General features: G+C 40.2%; 1 protein-coding gene across 1 annotated transcript in view; it reads left to right on the top strand.

Annotated features, from left to right (window-relative positions):
- wdr4 (WD repeat domain 4) overlaps positions 1–22,635 on the top strand; it is a 75,095-nt gene extending 52,460 nt beyond the window's left edge. Inside the window, exons 8-11 of the mRNA XM_041258760.1 lie at positions 3,357–3,421; positions 17,087–17,270; positions 21,118–21,187; positions 21,466–22,635. Of these exons, the coding sequence (XP_041114694.1) occupies positions 3,357–3,421; positions 17,087–17,270; positions 21,118–21,187; positions 21,466–21,620 (474 nt within the window). The 3' untranslated portion in view covers positions 21,621–22,635. The remainder of the gene's footprint in view (positions 1–3,356; positions 3,422–17,086; positions 17,271–21,117; positions 21,188–21,465) is intronic.
- Positions 22,636–24,395: the final 1,760 nt, after the last annotated feature.

Raw genomic sequence — 24,395 nt, 5'->3', positions numbered from 1 at the left:
GCGCGATACTCCTTCAACAGGAGATAGGGTTCTTCTGTTGAAGACTGGCTATGCACTTCGTAAACCCAAGCGATGCCCTGAGCGGCTTTTATTCCAGGTAATTCCTGGTGCCCTAGAGGGATGGCGGTTTCAGACCTATTCTGAACCTCAGGGTCCTCAACTTGTTCCTCAAACAAAGGAAGTTCAGCGTGTTGACAGCACAGTGTATCCTCCAGTTTGTCCAGCCGGCGACTGGTTCACATCGATCGACCTGCAAGACACCTACTTCCATGTCCCGATCCGTCCCGCACACAAAGTATCTGGGCTTCGCCTTTCAGGCAACGCGTACGAATTCTGCATGCACATAAATGCCCAAGAGCTGCAAATAGTAACCCTGGCGTTAACTAATTTTCGCCAGCAGTTAGCGCACAGACATGTGCTGGTCCGGATGGGCAATACTACAGTGGTAGCCTACATAAACCACCAAGGCGGCCTGCGCTCGCTGGGCCTTCGCCACTCAACGCACAGAAACTTGCCTTCCAGCAGGGCGGTTCACCTCCCCGGTGTGGACTACAAGGCAGCAGACCTGTCCAGAAGAGCTTCAGACAGCTCGGAATGGAGACTGCATCCTCAAGTGGTGAAACAGACTTGGGAGAGGTTTCGTACTGCACGAGTCGACCTCTTTGCCACAGCCGAGTCCACTCATTGCCCCCTATGGTTCTCCATGGAGAGAGACGGGGTTCCCCTGGGAGTAAACGTGATAGCCCAGCCCTGGCCACAGGAGTTCTTGTATGTGTTCACTGCGCTACCATTAATACCCCTGGCACTAGAGGGGATCAGGGTGGAGAGAGCACAGGCTCTGCCAGTTGCACCCAGATGGCCGAGGTGCCCCTGGTTTGCTCTCCTGTCCGACGTGTCGGGTCAACCGTGTTAGCTCCCGCTGCGCGATGACATCCTGAGCCAAGCGGAGAGGCTATTATTGCACCTGAACCCAGCCCAGCTCCAACTCTGGGTCTGGCCGTTGAACGGAGTTGTTTTATTCAGACGAGGTAGAAACTCTACAGTCTGTAGGGTGCCGAGCACTAGAGCCCAGTACTCCTACAAATGGAAAGTTTTCAAGACTGGTGCATTGCCGAAGGTCAAGATTCTGTGACCTGCCCTATTGAGACAACATTAACCACCGTAACCACCTGTTTGACGCAGGAAACTCAGCGTCCACTTTGAAGGTATACCTGGCAGTAATATGACTGTGCCATGACAAAATTGACTCTGTGTACCTGGGGGCACACTTCCTGGTAGTACAATTTCTTAAAGGGGCTCGGAGGCTTCTAGAACTGGTAGTGCCGCTCCTTACGGGTCCCCCATTTGAGCCCATGGCGTCAGCAGAACTGCGCCCTGTTTGCTTGAAAGTGGCGTTTTCAATAGCCATTACGTCTGCCAGACGAGTAAGTGAGCTTCATGAACAAATACCACCTTTTTGCCAAAGGTGGTATCTTCATTCCGTATTAACCAACCAGTGGATTTGGAAACTTTCAGACCTCCCCCACACGAGTCAGAGGTGTACCATAGACAGCACACGCTTTGCCCAGTTCGGGCTCTGCGCTGTTACCTGGATAGGACGGCATCCTGGAGACAGTCCAACCAGCTGTTTGTCTGCTATGGGTCCCACTGTAGAGGTCAGGCCCTATTAAAGATTTCCAGAAAGCTTTTGACAAAGTCCCGCACAAAAGATTAATTCTCAAACTGAACGTACGTAATTCTCAAACATGTACATGGATTAGGGAGTGGTTAACATGTAGAAAACAGAAAGTACTGATTAGAGGAAAAACCTCAGAATGGAGTGTGGTAACCAGTGGAGCACCACAGGGATCAGTATTAGGTCCTCTGCTATTCATAATCTACATTAATGATTTAGATTCTGGTATAGTAAGCAAACTTGTTAAATTTGCAGACGACACAAAAGTAGGAGGAGTGGCAAACACTGTTGCAGCAGCAAAGGTCATTCAAAATGATTTGGACAAGATTCAGAACTGGGCAGACACGTGGCAAATTACATTTAATAAAGAAAAGTGTAAGGTACTGCATGCAGGAAATAAAAATGTGCATTATAAATATCATATGGGAGATACTGAAATTGGAGAAGGAATCTATGAAAAAGACCTAGGAGTTTTTGTTGACTCAGAATTATTCAGAATTATTCCAAGTTTAAAAGGCATGTCATATGCAGACATGCTAAAATAATTGAATCTGTTCAGTCTTGAACAAAGAAGACTACGCGACGACCTGATTCAAGCATTCAGAATTCTTAAAGGTATTGACAGTGTTGACCCAAGGGACTTTTTTTCGACCTGAAAAAAGAAACAAGGACCAGGGGTCACAAATGGAGATTAGACAAAGGGGCATTCAGAACAGAAAATAGGAGGCACTTCGTGAGGGTCTGGAATCAACTCCCCAGTAATGTTGTTGAAGCTAACACCCTGGGATCCTTCAAGAAGCTGCTTGATGAGATTCTGGGATCAATAAGCTACTAACACCCAAATGAGCAAGATGGGCCGAATGGCCTCCTCTCATTTGTAAACTTTATGCTCTAAAGCAATGCCTAGCACACTGGGTGGCAGATGCAATCCGCTTAGTGTATGAACAGATGGACTCCCCCTTACTGGGAGACATTACGGCCCAGGGACCAGGCAACTTCATGGGCTTTCCTTCATGGTGCCTCCTTGGATGAGCTCTGCATTGCTGCTACTTGGACAGGTAGTCAGACATTTGCGCGTTTCTATTGACTTGATGTTGCAAACCGAGCGAGACCCTCTCTGGGCTCTAGGGTGTTGCAGGTGGCATGTCTTACGTGTCATGTGGGCTCTGAGGCTATCTCCGTGGGGCTGTACTGTCAGTAGTCTGGAGCTACAACAGCTTTGGTACAGCTTCCCATTCGGTAATGTTTGTCATTCCATTGAAAGGGAACGTCAGGTTATTACCATAACCCTGGTTCCCTGAAAGAGAATGACAACGATTACCCTTCGAGGTCGTGTCCCCAGCTGACCTCTGATTTCGAAAGAAAATGGCAAAACTGTGAAGACGTCCCTCTTCAGCAGGAGGTGGGAGGGACTTCCTCCTCACAGTAGGGCCCTGATAGGGCAGCTTTTTTATAAATGCTCAGTGATTGGAGGTCAGTGAGGGCTCTTCCCATTTGGTAATTGTTGTCATTCTTTTTCAGGGAACCAGGGTTATGGTAATAACGTTTTCAACCTTCATCAGGCTTAGCAGCACCCTCTGAATGCTGATGTTTTCAAAGAGCACTTGAAAGATGCCATATTCAAAATGTACTAGTGTTAAATACATAATTGTTTGATTTATTGCTTGTTCTGTCTTCTCAGAAGTTTGCTGTCTCAAGAATAGCCTGTTCTCTTAAGGGAGGCCATGTTGCTGTCTTGTGTGACAGGTATGATTTTATTTATTTATTTTTTTTTTAACACCACCACTGAATGAGCTTCCCAACAGGACATGTTATAGCAATCTTATTTTTTCTGACAAGATTTCAGTTAAAATTCTGAGTGAAGGCAAATTGGTTTCTTTTTTATATTAAAATCCACATTTTTAAAGCTCCCCACCCACAAAAGGCACTAAAGTCTACTTAGATGCAGTAACTTGGCAAATGGGAGTAGTAAAGGTCCAGTAGTTTTTTTTTTTTTTTTTTTTTACCTACAAGAGAATAATAAACACTCTCCCGGCTACAAAACCTCGCACAAAGAACAACCTGTTTTGTAAAAAATGCTGTATCTCAAGAACTACCGGACAGAATAACTAGAAAACATTCAGCCTACCAATCAGATCTGAAATCCAAAATGACAGGTAGATTGATTGAACTTAACCCCACTTTTGGAGCTGCACAAAATAGGGGCTTATAATGGAAAGAACATTACAACCATAACTATGGCAGGACAGTAGTGTCATAATTCACTCTACTGTCACAAATACATTTTTATAGCACTTTAAAGACAGTGTGGTAAAAACAGTAATACAATGTTTGGCTATGGAGTTACACTTACGGCAAAAACAGGGTTAAAAACAGGGTTATCCCTTAACTTTTTAGGGATGTTTTTCCCCATATAAACTCACTTTTATAGATTAGCTTTTTTAACCTAACTTAGATATTAAATTGCTTGTATGTATCATTCTTATTTATTTCCTTGTATTTTTTACTTATTTCCTGTGTTTTTATAATTCTTAGCTAGATATTTAATGTTATTTATTGCTATTATTAATACAAATGTATATTGGCAAAACTCAGGTTTATCAGTTTAAAAAAAAAAGATTCTAGATAGGTCTTCAGGGTGTTTTTCAGTTATTGGCTAAATCGAAAAATTCAAGCCCTAATTACAGTCAAACAACAAAATCTCACAAACCTCCTCCATTCCATCGGCTCCCGTTAAAGCTGCTGTGCCAGCGAGTGGTAGAGGGAAGTAAACAAATTCTGATCCCCAGCACCTAAACATCAAGAAAGAAAATATGATTAGGCACTGACAAACAACAGCTATTATTAATTACCAGTGCTCTTAAAACCATGCAACCTTCCTACGATAGGAAACTGGCCTGCAGTATTTACTAAAAGTATTCCTGTTATTCCCTATCGACTCTAAAATCTATCCCTGCTTTTTTTTGTTGTTTTTTGTATCTCTAAAAGATATATATATATATAAATGATTCTAAAGAATGCTACACAAATAACATTGTCTTGTGATTTGTGTCAATAATAGACATTAGTACATTTGATTCCAGTACAGTACGTTATCTTATCGTATAATTAAATTGACATCCTTTCATTTTGATATACTTGTCCCCCCATGCATAGATCATTTCAGCCCTGTAAGTTGGAAATAAACAGTTTGGCCAGAGTGCAATCCCTACTGGGGTTTACAGTCCTGCTTCAATTAAATCAAAGATAGCTTGATTTCTAATGGCTTAAACTCCGCCCTTTGGCAGAAGGAAAACATTTAATTTTTTTTTTTTTTTACAATAAAGTTTTTTCACTTTATTTTTTAAATAACATTTTTAAAACTCTGACCCTTGTTCTTTTGTGTAATGTTTTAGGTCTGTCTTAGTTCAAGCAGCTCCGCGGCAGTCATGTTGTTGGTTTTTGGTTTTAAAATGCAATTTTCTCCACTCGTGCAAGGGCTGCGCGTTCATGTATCTTTCTATGTGTATGCAGGGCTTTCCCCAGGCCTTTTCAGTCGGGTGGGCCACCAGGCAAAGTGGCTGTCGCCACCCGGCTGAAAAAACCAAATCCGCCCATCTTGCAGATGCTACTGTGCCTTGAGCAGTAAGATACTGCTGCTCTAGAAAGAGTGCAAAGAAGAGCAACCAGAATTATTCCGGGTTTAAAAGGCATGTCATATGCAGACAGGCTAAAAGAATTGAATCTGTTCAGTCTTGAACAAAGAAGACTACGTGGCGACCTAATTCAAGCATTCAAAATTCTAAAAGGCATTGACAGTGTCGACCCAAGGGACTTGGAATATTGCCAAATCTAGGTGTGCAAAGTTGGTAGAGACCTATCTCAACAGACTCCTAGCTGTAATTGCTGCCAAAGGTGCTTCCACCAGGTATTCTCTCTGGGTGGATCTAATTATGATCTTTCAGTTTTGTATTTTTAAAATATATAAATTTTTTTCTCAATAAAAACTTTTTCCCCTTAACAGTGAGGAGTATGGTGTGTAGATAAGTGGGGAAAATAATCCTCATTTAAGAAACTGAGGCACTGACACAACAAAATGTGAAAAAAAGTTCAAGGGGGTCTAGACTTTCTGTAGGCACTGTGTGTGTGTGTGCGTGTATACAGTGCCTTGCAAAAGTATTCAGATCCCTGACCAATTCTTTCATATTACTGAATTACAAATGGTACATTGAAATTTTGTTCTGTTCAATATTTTATTTTAAAACACTTAAACTCAAAATTAATTACTTTAAGGTGACATTTGGTTTTATGTTGGGAAATATTTTTAAGAAAAATAAAAAACTGAAATATCTTGCTTGCATAAGTATTCAACCCCCACACATTAATATTTGGTAGAGCCACCTTTTGGTGCAATAACAGCTTTAAGTCTTTTGGGGTAAGTATGTACCAGGTTTGCACACAGTGTCGGAGTGATTTTGGCCCATTCTTCTTGGCAGATTTGCTCCAGGTTGTTCAGGTTGTGGATCGCAAAAGACGACGCTTGTGGACCGTAATTTTCAAATAGTGCCACAGATTCTCAATGGGATTGAGATCAGGACTTTGACTGGGCCACTGTAGGACATTCACCTTTTTGTTCTTGAGCCACTCCAATGTTGCTTTGGCCTTGTGCTTGGGATCATTGTCCTGCTGAAAGGTGAATTTCCTCCCAAGCTTCAGTTTTTTAGCGGACTGAAGCAGATCCTCTTGCAGTATTTGCCTGTATTTTGCTCCATCCATTCTTCCTTCAATTGTAACAAGATGCCCAGTCCATGCTGAAGTGAAGCATCCCCACAGCATGGTGCTGCCACCACCATACTTCACTGTAGGGATGGTGTGTCTTGAGGCATAGGCAGTGTTAAGTTTGCGCCACACAAGAGCTTTGTGTTTTGGCCAAAAAGCTCTATCTTGTTCTCATCTGACCACAAAACCTTTTCCCACATCGCAGCTGGGTCACTGTCATGCTTTCTGGCAAACTCCAGGCGTGCTTTCAGGTGGTACTTTTTGAGTAACTGCTTCTTTCTTTCCACCCTCCCATACAGGTTATGCAGAGATCTTAATATGGTTGACTGATGCACCATTACTCCACTCCCAGCCACTGAACTCTGTAGCTCCTTCAAAGTGATTGTTTTGAGGGACGGCCTTTTCTTGGCAGTGCCTGGGTGGTGTGATGCAGCTTCCACTTCCTGATTTAATGATCCAACTGTGCTCACTGGGATATCCAAACACTTGGATATTATTTTGTACCCTTTCCCTAATCTATGCATTTGTATTACTTTATCTCTAACTTCTGTAGAATGCTCTTGGTCTTCATTTTCCTTCAGATTCACAGCCTTACCAATGATCCTTCAACAGTGGGGTTTTTATCCATAAAATGTGACAGCAACTTTAATGGTTCACAGGTGGAGGCCAATGGTAAGGTAATTGTGTCCTCGTTAGGGCAATTTCTTTCATTGGTGCAAACTGGGAGCTTCCACAGCACAGGGGTTGAATACTTATGCAAGCAAGATATTTCAGTTTTTTATTTTTCTTAAATATTTCCCAACATAAAACCAATGTCACCTTACAATAATTGATTCTGAGTTTCAGTGTTTAAAAATAAAATATCAAACAGAACGAAGTTTCAGTGTACCATTTGTAATTTGTTAACATGAGAGAATTGGTCAGGAGTCTGAATACTTTTGCAAGGCACTGTGTGTGTGTGTGTGTGTGTGTGTGTGTGTGTGTGTGTGTATATATATATATATATATATATATATATATATATATATATACACACACACACACACACACACACACACACACACATATACACTAATCACTGCTACATTCAAAATTCCATGACAAACTGACATTTTATTTGTTCCAAAAGTACCAAAAATGAGTGGCTTTTCACCTATTTCCTTTAATATATTTGGGGATGAAACTCCACATAACCGCTACAACACCAACTCTCTGAAGGAAGACCGCAGTCCTTCTGAAAAAAAAATTTAAAAAAATAAGTGCACCAACAAGAGTAGACACAACAGTAGATGAGGAACAGCTAAATGAAATAGAAGAAAACAAAGAAAAATAAAATACAGCATGGGCTGGTTAATGTACTTAAAGAAAAAAATGTGGACATTAATTTTTTTAGAAATAAGTCCAAAAAATCACAACAACATAATTAATGCAAGTGCAAGAATTTCAGCTGAGGACTAGTATTCAGTCTCCAGTTTTATAATGCTGAGCTGGACTAAGCACATATTTTAACAGAAGTTTTAACATCTCTGCTGACAGCGAGTTTAAGACCAGCAACAATGTGTCCCTGTCAGTCAAGAAATCTCTTAGAAAAGCAGGTAACGACAAAGCCGGACACAACCCTCCAAATTACTGGCCTCGATTTTAAAGATCTGCGGGAAACTGAGGTACTGTCCCCGGACACCGCGGTCGGATTGGTGCGTAAAGTTTGGTTCGATCGTAAACTTCATCTGACACGACGTGGATGCAAGGGTGTTCGACAACTAACAAAAACATTTTTTGAGATCCAAAAGGCTGAAAATGTTCTAGAATATGTGTGCCCCGCATATAACGAATTCAACTTGTATCCAGTCCTCCAGTTTCTAGTGAGATGGCACTATTGATGCAGAAATTGACTGGTTTGTGGTCACTTTCTTCAGAGTCCTCAGTAATCATTATCATGCTGTGTCATGCTGAAAGGTAAACGTCCATCCCGGTTAGAAATTTCTTCTACAGGGCAGCAGGTTTTCCTCAAGGACCTCTCTGTACTTTGCTCCATTCATTTTCCCTTCTATCCTGACAAGTGCCCCAGTCCCTGCCGATGAGAAACATCCCTATGACATGATGCTGCCACTACCGTGCTTCACAGTAAGGATGGTGTTCTTTGGGTGATGCGCTGTGTTGGGTTTGCACCAAACATAAAGCTTTGCATTTAAGCCAAAAAGTTCAATTTTAGTTTCATCAGACCACTATACTTTTTGCCACATGGCTGCAGAATCTCCTGAGTGTTTTTCTGCATACTTCAAACTGGATTCAAGGTGGGCTTTCTTGAGTAGTGGCTTCCTTCTTGCCACCCTGCCATACAGTCCAGGCCATTTGTGGAGTGTTTGGGATGTTGTCACATGCACACTTTGACCAGTCTTGGCTATAAAAGCCTGTAGCTCTTGCAAAGTTGCTGTTGTCTCTTGGTAGCAGTCTCCTCCTTATTCGGTCATCCAGTTTTGGAGGGATGACCTGATCTAGGCAGGGTCTTGGTGGTGCCATACACCTTCCACTTAATAATAGTCTTGACCGTGCTCCAATACCCATCCCTAGAGGAACTAGAGGATGTCACTTAACTTGGTGTGTGATTTTGAAAACAATTGGTTGCACCTAAGCTAATTTAGGATTGCTATTACAAGGGGGGTGGACACTTGTTTAATGTAGCTATTTCAGTTTTTATTTTTAATTACTTTTCTGCAAATTTCTGGAGTATTTTTTTCACTTGGAAGTTGTGGGGTAGGATGTGTAGATAAATGAGGAAAAAAAATGCAAGTTTAATGCATTTTGGATATAATTCAACAAAAGGTGAACATTTTGAAAGTGGGTGTACGCTTTCTATAGGCTTTGTGTGTGTGTGTATGTGTGTATATATATATATATATATATATATATATATATATATATATATATATATATATATATATATATATATATATATACACACACACACACACACACACACACACACAAATAATGTATGTCTACTTTCAGGCCCGGAAGTAGTCTGTCAGCTTCCCCTGGGCCCTGGCAACAAACTCAGGGGGCTTGCTCATGGTAGTGAGTCAATGCCAGAGCATCAATGCGACCAGCTGGTTGATGACCAGAGCCCTTCCCTTGAAGGAAAGCAACTTCAGCAGACCCGACCACGACTTCAGTCACGCAGCAACCTTGTCCTCCAGCTCCACCCAGTTGGCTGTGATCGAGGTCTCCGCTGGGCTCAGGTGGACTCCCAGGTATTTGTAGCTGTCTACGCTCTACTGGAACTGCTGGAGTGTGACAGGAAGGAAGTCCACCTGCCAGGGACCTACTAGTAACCTGGAGCATTTGTTCCACTTGATCCTGGCAGAGGACGCGGCAGAGTAACAGGATCGGAGGCCACAAGGAGCATGTCGTCAGCATAGGCAGACAGGACTATCCTTAGCGTCATATCCGTGAGCCTCCTGCGAAGGAGGCAAAGGAAGGGCTTGATGCACTGTTAGTGTAGTTGACCGGACAGAGGGCATCCCTGGCGTACTCCTCTCCTGAATGCGAGGGGTGCAGTTAGGGATCAATTTACCTTCAGAAGGCACTCGGCAGAGATGTACAACACTGGGAAGAGGCCGACCAAACTGTAGCACGAATCTGAATGCTTGCAGGGTTCCGAACAGGTACTCGTGATCTACCCTATCAAACGCCTTGTCCTTCCAGAGACAGGAAGGTGACCGACCAGTCAGTCCTGCTGCTGAAGTGCAGCAGGTCCCGAATCAGGAAGATGTTGTCAAATATCATCCAGTTTGGGACTGTGTAGGACTAGTCAGGGTGGATCACGTCTGCCAGCACAGACTTGAGCTTCAGCCACTTTGGCCATGATTTTGTAGTACACAGCAGCGAGACCGGGTGCCAGTTTTTGAGGCAGCAGAGATCCTGTTTCTTGGGCAGCAAAATAATCACTGCCCTTCTCGTATAAAGGGGCATCTAACTGGTCTCATAGGCTTGCGCCAGGACCAACGCAAAGGCAGGCCTCAGCAAGTCCCAAAACATCTTGAACTCCACGGTCAGCCCATCGATGCCCAGCTACCTGTTGTAAGGCATTAGATGGAGGGTGTCAGCTTGGCCAGGGTCAGTTGGCCCTCAAACTCGTCCCTGACACCCCAGCTGACCGTGGGAAGCCCGTCCTAAAGAACCCTGCACACGCCGACGGGATACGGAGAGAAGAGGGCAGGGTAGAAGACCCTGGCACTCTCGTTCACGCTCTCCGGATCCATCAGAAGGGAGCAATCATCTGCCACAAGGCAGGTGATGTTTTTGTGGTCTTCCTTCTTAGATTGTGGTCCGTGAACGGCGCTGGCCTTGACGGAAGAGCAAATGCAATGACTGTGGTTTTGCGAAACTTAGAACCTGTCGATCCAGGACTGAAACACCTGTGTGAAGGTGAAGGCAAGGGCGTCCAGATTTGACCCGAGATAGCTGAGAAGTTGGCTCCCTTCAGAGCTGCTTACAACAGGCTGCATTGTTCTTGCCCCATCCTGTCCGTGGCCTCGAGGGTGCAGTTGAAATCTAGGACTACGCACTTGTCGGGTGCTGATGTTACTCATGTAGGTCAACATCCAACAGTAAAACTGGACTCTCATAAGAACATAGTTTACAAACGAGAGGAAGCCATTCGGCCCATCTTGCTCGTTTGGTTGTTAGTAGCTTATTGATCCCAGAATCTCATCAAGCAGCTTCTTGAAGGATCCCAGGGTGTCGGCTTCAACAACATTACTGGGGAGTTGATTCCAGACCCTCAAGATTCTCTGTGTAAAAAAGTGCCTCCTATTTTCTGTTTTGAATGTCCCTTCATCTAATCTCCATTTGTGACCCCTGGTCCTTGTTTCTTTTTTCAGGCTGAAAAAGTCCCTTGGGTCGACATTGTCAATACCTTTTAGAATTTTGAATGCTTGAATTAGGTCACAGCGTAGTCGTCTTTGTTCAAGACTGAACAGATTCAATTCTTTTAACCTGTCTACATATGACATGCCTTTTAAGCCCGGAATAATTCTGGTCGCTCTTCTTTGCACTCTTTCTAGAGCAGCAATATCTTTTTTATAGCGAGGTGACCAGAACTGAACACAATATTCAAGATGAGGTCTTACTAGTGCATTGTACAGTTTTAACATTACTTCCCTTGATTTAAATTCAACACTTTTCACAATGTATCCGAGTATCTTGTTAGCCTTTTTTATAGCTTCCCCACATTGTCTAGTCAACAAAAACTCCTAGGTCTTTTTCATGGATTCCTTCTCCAACTGCAGTATCTCCCATATGATATTTATAATATACATTTTTATTTCCTGCGTGCAGTACCTTACACTTTTCTCTATTAAATGTCATTTGCCATGTGTCTGCCCAGTTCTGAATCTTGTCTAGATCATTTTAAATGACCTTTGCTGCTGCAACAGTGTTTGTCACTCCTCCTACTTTTGTGTCGTCTGCAAATTTAATAAGTTTGCTTACTATACCAGAATCTAAATCATTAATGTAGATTAGGAATAGCAGAGGACCTAATACTGATCCCTGTGGTACACCACTGGTTACCACACTCCATTCTGAGGTTTTTCCTCTAATCAGTACTTTCTGTTTTCTACATGTTAACCACTCCCTAATCCATGTACATGTGTTTCCTTGAATCCCAACTGCGTTCAGTTTGAGAATTAATCTTTTGTGCGGGACTTTGTCAAAAGCTTTCTGGAAATCTAAATAAACCATGTCATATGCTTTGCAATTATCCATTATCGATGTTGCATCCTCAAAAAAATCAAGCAAGTTAGTTAGGCACGATCTCCCTTTCCTAAAACCATGGTGACTGTCTCCCAGGACCCTGTTACCATATAGGTAATTTTCCATTTTGGATCTTATTATAGTTTCCATAAGTTTGCATATAATAGAAGTCAGGCTTACTGGTCTGTAGTTACCTGGTTCAGTTTTGTTTCCCTTTTTGTGGATCGGTATTACGTTTGCAATTTTCCAATTGTTTATTTTAAGAGCTCCTAGTCCCTTTAACACTTCTGCCTCAGTTATGCTAAAGTTATTTAAAACTGGATAGGAACTGGATGACATGTTGGGCATGTCCGTATTTTCTTTTGTAAAATCTTGTGAAAAGTAATCATTTAATATATTTGCTATTTTTTTTCTTCATCTACGATTTTGCCATTTGTATCTCTTAAACATTTAACCTCCTCTTTGAATGTTCTCTTGCTGTTGTAATATTGGAAAAACATTTTTCAATTGGTTTTAGCCCCCTTAGCAATGTTCATTTCTATTTCTCTCTTGGCCTTTCTAACTTCCTTTTTGACTTGCGTTTGCAGTTCTGTGTACTTTCTGTGTAGTTTCTTTTTGGTCCTTTTTTAATGCTCTGTAAAGTGCCTTTTTTCGCTGAATATTTTTTTAATTGCTCTATTAAACCATTTTGGCAATTTAGTTTTACATTTAGATTTGTCTACTTTAGGGATGGAATTGTTTTGTGCCTCTGTTGTGTGAAATTTAATTACTTTAAATTTAAAAGGAAGTTGATGTGGAAGTAAATAAGGCAATTACTTCACAGAGTAATTTTAAAAGGTCCTTTATTATTTCACACACACACGCAGTTACATACACAGATGCTATACTGCGAACAACGATATCCCTAACGGGACACAACCCAACAAGGTTACATACAAAGATTATATTAATCACAGATCAATACAATCCATGAGACGCAACTGAACTAATTCTTACCCTTCCAAGCGGATCGGGAGAGCCCTTCGACCCTGGTAAGAGAAAGCAGCTGTCTTCAAGAAATTACCGAGCAGGACTGCACGCTAATCCTCACTGCTGACTCTCATCAGAGCAGAGGAGAACCCCGTCCTTTATAACTTACCAAGTTAGGCTTTTGCATGCGAGAGAGTAATTGGCCAGATCACTCCCTCGAGGCTCGGCCCTCTGAATAAACTATTCCTTTCCCTAGAACATTCTAACCAAAACAAGTTATATAAACGTGACAAAAACAAGTTATATAAGATATGGGGTTATTATAGGGCAAGGGCAAAGATGAACTCGAACTCATTTCTAGAACTTTCTAAAACACTTTTTTTTTATTACAGCCTCTAGTACTACATTTTTGAAGAACCACCATCCTTTTTCTGTGGGTATTTTCTCTGTTTTACTCCAACCTACTTCTGTTAGCCTCTGTTTCATACCTTCATAGTTTGCTTTTCTAAAATTGTAAACCTTAGCTTTAGTCTTTACTTTTGGGGTTTTAAAAAACACTTCAAATGAGACCATGTTGTGGTCTGGGTTTGCCAGTGGTTCTCTGACCTCTGTTTTAGTTATTCTATCTTCGTTATTTGAATAGACTAAATCAAGGCATGCCTCCCCTCTAGTCGGTGCCTTGACAAATTGTGTTAGGAAGCAGTCATTTGTCATTTCCGCCATTTCTATTTCATCCTTTGTGCTACTCACCGGGTTTTCCCATTTTATATGGGGGAAGTTGACATCCCCCATTAGTATGGCTTCTCCTTTGCTACACGCATTTCTAATGTCATTGTATAACAGATTATTTTGCTCACCGTCTGAATCTGGCGGTCTATAGCACGCTCCTATTATTATGCCCTTTGAATTGTTGTCCGTTATTCTGACCCATATTGATTCGGTTTTATTTTCTTTGTCCAGGTTTAACCCCTGGGCTTCAAGACTGTTTCTTATGTATAGCGCTACCCCTCCTCTTCCTCTGTCCTGCCTGTCTTTCCTATACAGTGTATACCCACAAATATTATATTCGTCCCCATCACTCTCAGACAACCAAGTTTCAGTAACACCTATCACATCATAGTTACTTGTTAGTGCAGTAGCTTCAAGTTCTAGAATTTTATTTCTGATACTTCTAGCATTTAGATAAATACATTTAATGGTTGTCTTACCTGAGTTGTTGTCCTTGTTTTGATGCAGTCTCCCTTCTGTTTTTTTGTTGATTTCTTCCCCCTTCCTTTCTAGTTTAAATGCTTCTGAACCTGCTCGAGGATCTTTTCTCCAAGTAGACTGGTTCCCTTTTTATTTAAGTGCAGTCTGTCCCGTCTATACAGATAGTCCTCGTTGTAGAATGTGGTCCAATGATCAAGATAGGTGAAGCCTTCCCGTGTGCACCACATCTTCAGCCATGCGTTTTGATTAATTATTTCCAGCTGTCCATATGGTCCTTTGCAAGGTGCCGGTAGTATACCAGAAAATACCACAGTTTTGGTTTTCTCTTTTAATTTCCTTCCTAGCTCTCTGAATTTGTTTTGCAGGGATTTTGGTCTGTCTCTTCCAATGTTGTTTGTACCGATGTGGACGACTACTACCGGGTCGTCTCCTGTTCGTTCCAGCAGCCTGTCCACGTTCTCAGGGATGTGCTTGACCGAGGCTCCCGGAAGGCAGCACACTGTTGTAGTAAGGGGGTCCAAACTGCGAATTGATAATCATGACCTCCCTTTTTGCTATCTGGTCACCACTGTCAGTAGGGTCCTGGATGTTGTTCCTTTCATTCTCTTGTTGTTGGTTCTGCTCATCAAAATTCTAAAGTGACTCATCTGTTGGTGGTTTTGATTTCTGGTGGTTGTGTTTGACGAAGTTTCTTTTTTTTCCCTGCTTCTGCCTACCTGAACCCAGCTGTTCTGACCTTATATCTCCCTGGTGGCTTTCAGTCTGTTAGGGGTGGTGCAGACTTCCATGAATTGTGGGTGTGCCAGTTCCTCAAGATCCTGTTGCTGTCGCACTTCTTCCAGCTCCATTTCTAGCATACTTGCTAGTTTATGCAAGTCCTGGATCGCGCAGCACTTTACGCACATTTGGTTGTCTCGGATTTCCCACATCAAGCAGGTGTCACAGATTATTGGCTTGAAGATCATGTTGAGGGTTTTTTTTTTTTTGAAGTTTAGTTTCTTCTGCAGCTGTCAACCTGCTTTCATACTGCTTCTAAACTGCTCTGCACTTTTCCACGCCTGTACTTCTCCCACTCGCTGTCGCTGGGAAGACTGCCTCTTTTAACTGCGTTGTTCTGCTGTGCTGTTGGCTCCTCCCCTCGCCAGTTTCTCAGAACGGCACTGAATTTGAATCAGCTGCTCCGAGTTTCAACTTGTTATCGAAAAACAAGGACCCAAGGACTGAGTGGACACATTCAACAGGTGAATAGTAGCGTCCCCGTCCCAGATCCAGTGGTGCAAAAGTTGGCCTGACGTGACGTCATACACATGAACCTCTTCCAGAAGAGTGTCGCCACCCCACAAGATGCTTCAGTGAGGTGGCTGAAAGACACCTGACCATCTGCACCCTCGATTTTTTATAGAAGGTGCGGACATGGTTTGGGGCAAGTACTGCCGACCCAGATGGGCCCCTCTGAAGGCCCCGCTTTAAAAGACTGAGCCACAGTCTCAGTCCCATCCCCAGTCTTTGCAGGGAAGGGGGGGGATCTACCTGCAGGGCACCACCTCCTTCTGCCCGTTCATGTTCTTCCGTCTCCCTCTTTTTTATTAGCGACGGTCACTGACACAGGCTTCACGTTCTCAGTGGAACCCTCAACTGCCTCAATGAGTGTTTCTTCAAGCGCCCGCCATGGCGACACAGGGTTCAGGATCCTTGTCAGCACTAGAAGGGGTGAGCTGAGGCAGTTGTTCCGGGGACCCCTCCTTTGCCCCCTCAGTGACTGCTACTGAAACCGGCTCCATGGTGGTGGTGACGGACTGTCTTTTTGCACTTACGTGCACACTGCTGGTCGACGGCAGGCCGGCCTGTCTGTCATCTCCTTCCTCCACATCGGAGAGCCCAGCCTGTGCCTTCCTCTTTCCACTTATCCAACCGGTGGAGACCCCCGCTGCATCCCGGGGGCACAATTGCCCTTCCTCGCAGCGAGGGTGTAACCTTCTCAGGGACGTATTGTATTTTCATAGAACACAACTTATGACAAATGTGTGTAACATATACAGTATGACTTCCATTTTCCTCACCCTGGTTACATAGCAAGGTCTGTGCCACATCCATTTTAAGATTATATATACTGTTGTGCTTTCAATTATTGTTGGACTTCAGTGCTTTATTAAAGTCAACGCTCTGAGTTTTAATTTTGTCCACCTTTTATGCATATGCAGTATTAAGAAATACAAATTTAACAAGACTGCATAATAGTTTGGTACAGGTAGTGAATCATTATAGTGTACAAGTGCTGCTTCAGGAAGTATAAATACATATTTACATTATTATAAGTATGCTCCAGATCATTTGAGATTCTTACTGGACAACCTTCTATGTTGATTTTGGTTCAATAACTGTAACTCCTCCCGTTTTTGAATAAGCATGAACAATCATTGGCATAGGAGCAGAACTCCAAACCATTTGCCTTTTAGCAGCGCTCTGAAAATACGCATGACTGGCTTCAGCGCATCCTGCTTGTTTAACGCATTTTCTGCTCCTATTATCACCGGGTGACAGGACTGAAGCTGAGCTGATTTAATGTCAGAAAAAATAGATTGCAAAGCTGCAACATTTTTGCATTGCTGCACCACGACATTTATATAGCAAAGGCCTGATCCTGTTTATTATTATGTTGTTGAATAGGTAACATGTATACAAATGAGAAACTGGTGAATTAAACTCTTTGTAATTCAGCTTTCCTGCAGTACACCTGTTCCAAATCGACACAGAGACTCAGAGGCTGGAGTTCAAAGAGACGGTCCGATTAGCACACTGTTCCTGGGATGTTGCCTTTGACGAGTCTGCAGGACTGTGGGTCCTTCAACAGAGTGAAGTGTCAACAGCTACTCTGTACAAACTCAGAGAAGGTCACTGGCAGGTAAATTGAGAAATAGACTAATTTATAAAGACAATTGGTTTTCTTGAAGTACTCCTTCTATATCAAAAAAGTAAAACTAGCTACACTTGGATGTCTTTCTTTTGATGTTTATGTAATACCCTTTTTCCTTTTTATTTGTATACAAATGTTTACCAAACATTATGTCTACAGTATTTTAGAACTATACAACTGAATGGATGAGAAAATTGTCAAGCTTGTTCATTATGAAAGATTTTATGTATGATTGTACATGCAGGGTTTGGCAAAACAGTTGGTGTATAGGCTTACCATCATGGGCAGGAACTACAAAATACTGATTTTAGTTTTTTTGTAATTCTGAACGGATGCCTCAACAGGCCAACCTTTTAAAATATGTCTGTTTTTTGGTAACCTGATTGCATAAATCACTTTTTCTAGTACATATTGCAACTGTCAGGAATCTACACCATCAAAAACATTCAGAAACTATAATTCTCCAAAGACCTGGTGTCGTAGGGAATGAGTAGACCGGGGGAAAAAGTGGATCGCACAAGCGCAGTAAGGCAGAAAAAAAAAAGAAGCAGTTTGATTAAAGGGGAGGTTAACTACATGAATCAACATTTTCTATCTGGTCATTTTATTTGCCAGATCGTATGGTAATGTGTTCACACACCACTTTCTTTTTTTATTTATTTAATTTCGGTATGTAAAATAATGTGTGATGCAGAGTTTTCAGTTATACAGTAACTTTATACTAGGCCTAGTGTTAAACACTTGTCAGCTTTTTTCTGCCTGTAAAAATGTTGTTGTTAATCAGATGTAGTTGATGTGTAATCACAAAGATTTCTTTACTGTATATTAAAAGCTTTTGCACGTTAATGTTGACAATCTTTAATCGAAATTAAAATGTTTTAGTAATATATTCTAATGACATACAATCATACAGTATTATTGTAGTATTGCAAGGTCTATTTTCTCAGTAGGCCTCGCGTTAACTATCAAAGACGAAACGTTAACATCCTAATTTAAAAAAAAAAAAAGATAGCTAAATTAGTAAACGCATTTCCTTTTTTGTTTGAACAGGAGCAGGTGTTATGTCATGTTGCCTGTGTACCTGGGTTTTACTGTCTGTAAAAATAAATGAAAAAACAAAGCGCATAATAAATAATAATAAAAGTGCATCAGTGATTGCTGTGCATCATGGCCTAAATTACTAACTGCAGGATGGAGCTCAAATTTGTCAATGACTGAAAATCATGGTTTAACTTTTTGATAATTGCTCGCATACCTATCCTTACAGTACTGCTTACAAGTTAAATATTTAACAAAAACATAGAGTTGCTGTAGTGTTTGTTAAACAAACAGACATATAAACGACACTTACAAAGTTAATCTTAAATGATTTATTGTGAGGTTAATGTATCCGATCAGCTTATTCCCTGGGCTCGATCTACTAATTCCCCAGACATAGAACTAGTAGGCTTAAACTCTAAACAAACAGACATATAAACGACACTTAGAAAAACTTCTCGAGTTGCAAAACGGATACATAAACGACACTTACAAAGCACAGTATTACACCAACGAGTCGACGACAGGGGTGGGTATGAAACTTTTCTTATTTTACTTTTCATATTAGAACTAGTGAGAGGAAGTTAATGCAAACCTGATTTTTTTTCTCCATTACTTTTTTCACGATAGCGACTTGCGTTGACAAAAAAATAAATAAAAAAGCCAGTGCTTAGTTGCAGATTGATTCATTGAGATGAAAAACCAACACGTGTCACTGTGTGCCTGTATGACCTCCAAAATCTAGCAAGACTTTTTCGTAACTGGTAGGAAAAATCTTAACATAAAAAAAAAAAAAAAAAAGTTAATATAGACATACTGCTACTTTGCAATTAACGTGTAATTTTGTACTAATCATCGTGTCTGTGATTAATACGTAAATAAGAAATATTAAACAACTGTTACCAAAATTTACGTTGATATTGTTGACACTTCTGGTTTTTCATTCATAATCACGACATTAACCTAGTTTTTAGACCTGGTAATGAACTGTTCGTGGACCATTACTTGACAAGCACCTGCGTTTTGAAAAAATATAAAACATTTTTTTTTTTTACATGTTTTTTCCAGTGTTTTAAAATGTATAGTACAAATGTTTACCGATGGTCGTTTTGCCTGCTAAAAAAAAACCTGAGTCACACACTTTTTTGGTAAACTCAGTGTGTGAGTTCACCATGTCATTAAATAAAGGACGTAGTAATTTATACTGCGTGATTATATTACATGAAATAATGTGGTTTAGTTCATCATTAAATAAAAAAAAAAATGAAGTGTCAGACACATCGAAAAAGCTTTTTAATAAAGTATCTGTCAACATATGCGTGTACGCACAAGACGCCTAAAAAAACGCTACTGAAGTTCACACAGACAAACTCTTTATTGAATTCTGATAACTATTTTATTATATTAATTTCATGGTGCTATTAAGTGTTATTACAACAATGCAATTTATTTGTCTATCGTACAAACCGAAATATTAAGCCTATTCAAATTTTAGTTCACAAACAGAAAATCTTTATTGATTTATACCAACTTTACTGAATTTGGACAGTCCGGCTTTTAAATTGTGAAATTCACAGTTTACTTCTCTCTTTAAACAGCTGAAGAAGGGCTTTTGCCCGAAACGTCCTAAAAATAAAAGATCTTTTAAACTTTTTGTGTACATTTTTTTAAAAACCTTTTCTTTCAAATCCCTTCAATTTTGTACACTGTGTGTGTGTGTATACATATGTGTGTGTGTGTGTGTGTGTGTGTGTGTGTGTGTATATGTGTATATATAGTATATATGTGTATATATAATATATATATATAATATATAAATATGATGAGATATTATGTATTATAATATATGTATACACATATACACTGTTTCATCACACACATTTTCAGTGAAAAGTATATGTGTATATATGTATTTTTATATATATATATATATATATATATATATATATATATATATATATATATATATATATATATATATATATATATATATATATATATATATATATATATATAATTCGAGCATCAAAAGAAACTTATCACTATTATAACACTTATTTTCGAAAAAAATAAGCTATATAAACGATGGACATTGACTAAATGTTTTTGGTTTCTTTTTAATCACTCGATCATTCATCCTTGACCGTGACACGCTTGAGTGACTGACTGAAGAATATGCACTTAATCACCTGATGAGACGATTGGACACTGGATATGGAGTGATTTCAGCTGTTGAATTGCAAGCTTGAATAAAGAAAATCGCAGGGAAAAAAAAAACAATGTGCCACGTCTGAGTCACAACCAAGAGTCACAACACCTGTCCAATATCGACAGATTGTTTTGCAGCTTCGTCAGTTGATAATCAGCACAATAAAAAGTCACTGCACCTGCTCTGAAACAGTTTGTCATTTTTTGATCACATCTAGTGAATTTTATCCAAATAAGTGATGTTTCTTTTGATGCTCTGTATATGTTGCCAGTAAAATGCTTGTCTCAGTAGTTCGAAACAATCCTCTTCCAAGTGAATTGCCTAATACTGTATATTTCTATGCCCATTGACAAAGTAATATGCAACAAGGATACTGCTTTGAAACATTACATAATATATTTTGTTTTGGGAGAGGGGGATACTTCTGGCACAATTAATCTGTACATGTGTCACAACCTTCCAGTAGACGAGTCATGAAAGACCAGACAAGTTGTGAAACCAATAGGAATGACATCCTAACACCTTGGAAACTAAATTAATTGTCACTTTTTCTTCCTGATTTTTCATTGTTTTTTTTTTTTTGCTTAGTGTGCAATTGAAGACCCAAAGCTTAAGACAACAGTGAACATTCTTTGTAACCACTGGGACATGTTCCAAGGTAATTAGTGTATTTAACTGCTTATTTTGGTTAATAGATGTTTTTTGTTTTTTCTGTCTCCTAATTAAATATTGTTGCATACTTGTGTAACTTTTTTGGTATTTTTATGAGAATCAGATTCTCTGTCGCTCACTTTAATTTGGATTCAAAATCCCGTTCTGCAAATAATAATATGGTAGAGTTTGGATAAACAAATGTCACAAGGAGTCCATTGACATGCTTAACAACTACCAACAAGCTTAATATTTCTTTGCCCTCCTCCTCCTCCCCCACCCCAGTGTCTCTTGACGCAGAGAGCCGCTACCACAACCTGTATAAGTCAGTCTTTGACAACATGGCAGCTTACCTGCTGAAGAAGGAGGAGAGGATTCAGCAGCAAGGAAAGAGGATGAAAAGGCAGCTCCCAGAATCCAGCGGGGCAAAGAGCATTTAAACAGAGATGCCACATCCTGACATTGTGACCTTTTTTTTAAAAATTGCTGGGTTCATGATTGTTATTTTTTTGTAACTGAGAGCCTAATGTGCATTGGCAGAAATCTGCATGGTTAAATTCCTTGGGAATATTCACCATTTATATTTGAACATGTAAGAGAGATTATTGTTTTTGTAATTACTTTTGTACAGAATACAATGTTTATAAAGTTAGTAGGTCACTTCGTAATTCTGCTCTGTACCTAAATGTTTTTGCATTAGCTTTTTAATATTGAAGCCATTTGACTGAGAAGGTTACATTTATTGATAATAATAAAATAACACAATGTAGCTTTTTACTACCTGTTAATTTGTTTTTGCAGTATAGCAAAATAGCTTTCAGACATTCTACCCTTACAACCTAAAGACTGTACTTTTGACCATTCTGGTTTTACATCGCTATATTGTTTTTGTTGACAGGCTGACAGCAAAATAAATTGGTATAACCAACTGTTGGTTTAAACTTCTTGAAATGCATAAAACCTTTAGTTTTTCTCAGTGGCTAATATAGGGCACCATATTCTGAAAGCATTACCAGTGATGAGTTCAACTGTTCTGTGAAAGTAAAGGGAGACTGAGATGGAGAAGTCAGATGAGGGAGAGGAGGAAGGAAAGTAGAGATCAGATTTAGAGAGTTTGAGGTGATGAATGAGTCCTAATTGAGATAGCTAGGAGACAGGAGATGAGGGAGTCAAAGGGAAAGGAGAGGAAGATCTGGGCATTGTCAGCATAAGAGCAGGAGAAGCCAAAAGAGGATATGTCTACCTAGCGAGGGGGTGAAGTGAAAACAGGGGACACCAGGACTGATCCTTGGGGTACACCTGCAGAGAGGGGGCAACACCAGTAAACCTGGAACAAACAATTAGAGATAGGAGGAAAACCAGGCAAAAGCAGTGTCTGAAATCCCTAGGTCAGAGAGGAGAGGAGAATAACACAATCGACAGTGTCAAAGGCAGAGTGGGGGGAGTCAGTTACAGACGAGGATGGAACCCGAATTGAACTGGGTCAAGCAGAATGCATAGTGAGGAACGATGTCAGCTGGCCTCACTCGGCCATTGAAAGCTGTTCTTGGCTTTTTCCAGAGAGAAAAAACGACTAGGAACCTGTGCTTGATGTCTTTTTGATGTCGGACAGGAAAGGAAAAATTGTGATGTCGGACCTGGTCCAACATAGGAACGCAAAGGGTTAAACATGGAGGTGGTTTGATCATGATATGGGTGTGTTTTTACAGTTTAGGGACTGAAGACATTCATGCAAGCCATTGTGTATCCAATGTGTCTGAGCTGAAGAAAATATGCATGACAGAGTGGACCCAGATTTCACCAACAAAATGTAACACACTGGTTAAGAATTATCATAAATGTCTGAAAGCCGTATTAACCCTTTGAGTACTGAATTATTTTTGTCAGGTATACATTTTTTTCATTAACCCTTTGCTGCCGGAGCACTTTAAAATCGATCGGATAGTGTCGAAGACCTTTCATATCTCTCTTTGCGTGGGTCATAGCCATGACTACGGGCCAAGTCTCCATGTAATTAGTTTTGGGCTAGGATGGGTGGGAAGTATAATATTATAATTAGAAGAATGCGTCACAGACTCTTCCATTTTAGCAGATTCATATAAACACTCATCCATTTCAAACATGTCTCCGGTTCTGCAAATCCAGAAGTGCTGATCTACAGCTCATTTGAAAGGTAATTACTTGGTCTAGCTTAGCTGTCTTGTTATTTATATATTTAGTTAGTTTTTCAAACTTTATCTTTTTTTTTCTTTTTTTTTTTTTTTTAAACTTTGAATGTTTTTTTGTTTCTCTGGGTCTGTGCATGGTAGGGTAGACGGAGACAAGACTAACTAATGTACTAGCATCTGAATTTTTTTTTTTTTTTTTTACTTGTTATTTTTAATCTAAAACAAAAACACATTGGAAATGTGAATAAACGCCAAGTTATCAAAAGTGCCCAGCCATTTAAGTGGAGATATCAAAAACACAAGCCAAGTTAGTAGTGGAAACAATTGAGGAAACCTTGACCCCCATTGACAGTTAACACAACACACTTGCAAACTAAAGGTTATTGTTTCAAATCCCACCACACATGCAAGATATAATTTTGCAGGCAAGTGTTCCATTTTAAAACAGAAATAAATCATTTAATATAAATGATATAGACATCACAATAAGTGCATTTTCCTAGTATATTTCCATGTTGAGAAAACAAGTTAATTGTCATTAAACGCTGATGTTCTGTAATGTACATGTGCGTGGATAATATGCCTGGGGTCTGCAAAAATCAGCCAAAAAATTGGAGAAAAAGGTCATTTTTACCTTCCTTTGGCGACCTTTTTTTTTTTACATTTCACCTAAGTGTTGGGAACTACAAATTAAAAGTGAAATGGTGCTTTTGACCGATTTACTTTTGCTTCGCCAATACATTGAAAACACGTAAATTGTCCGTGCTATATAAAGAGTCTCTTGCAATTCTCCCTGATAACTTGGCACGAGGAATTACCTTCCCTGTCAGTTATATACGTTTCTTTTTTAAAATGTTTATCCTCACGAGGTGGACAGAGGCCAAACTATAACTACATGCATCTGATGCCTAACTGACTGTTGGTAATTTATTTAGGCTTCCAAGCCAAAGGCTGGGGAAGCCTATTGTTATTGCTGTGTTCATTATTATTATTAGGCTTCCAAACCGAAGGCTGGGAAAGACTATTGTTTTTGTTAGTTTTATTATT

Source organism: Polyodon spathula, chromosome 9 (assembly GCF_017654505.1).
Source record: "Polyodon spathula isolate WHYD16114869_AA chromosome 9, ASM1765450v1, whole genome shotgun sequence".
NCBI classification, from domain to species: Eukaryota; Metazoa; Chordata; class Actinopteri; order Acipenseriformes; family Polyodontidae; genus Polyodon; species Polyodon spathula.
The sequence above is the reverse complement of the archived record's forward strand: the minus strand, read 5'-3'. Positions and strand labels throughout refer to the sequence as shown.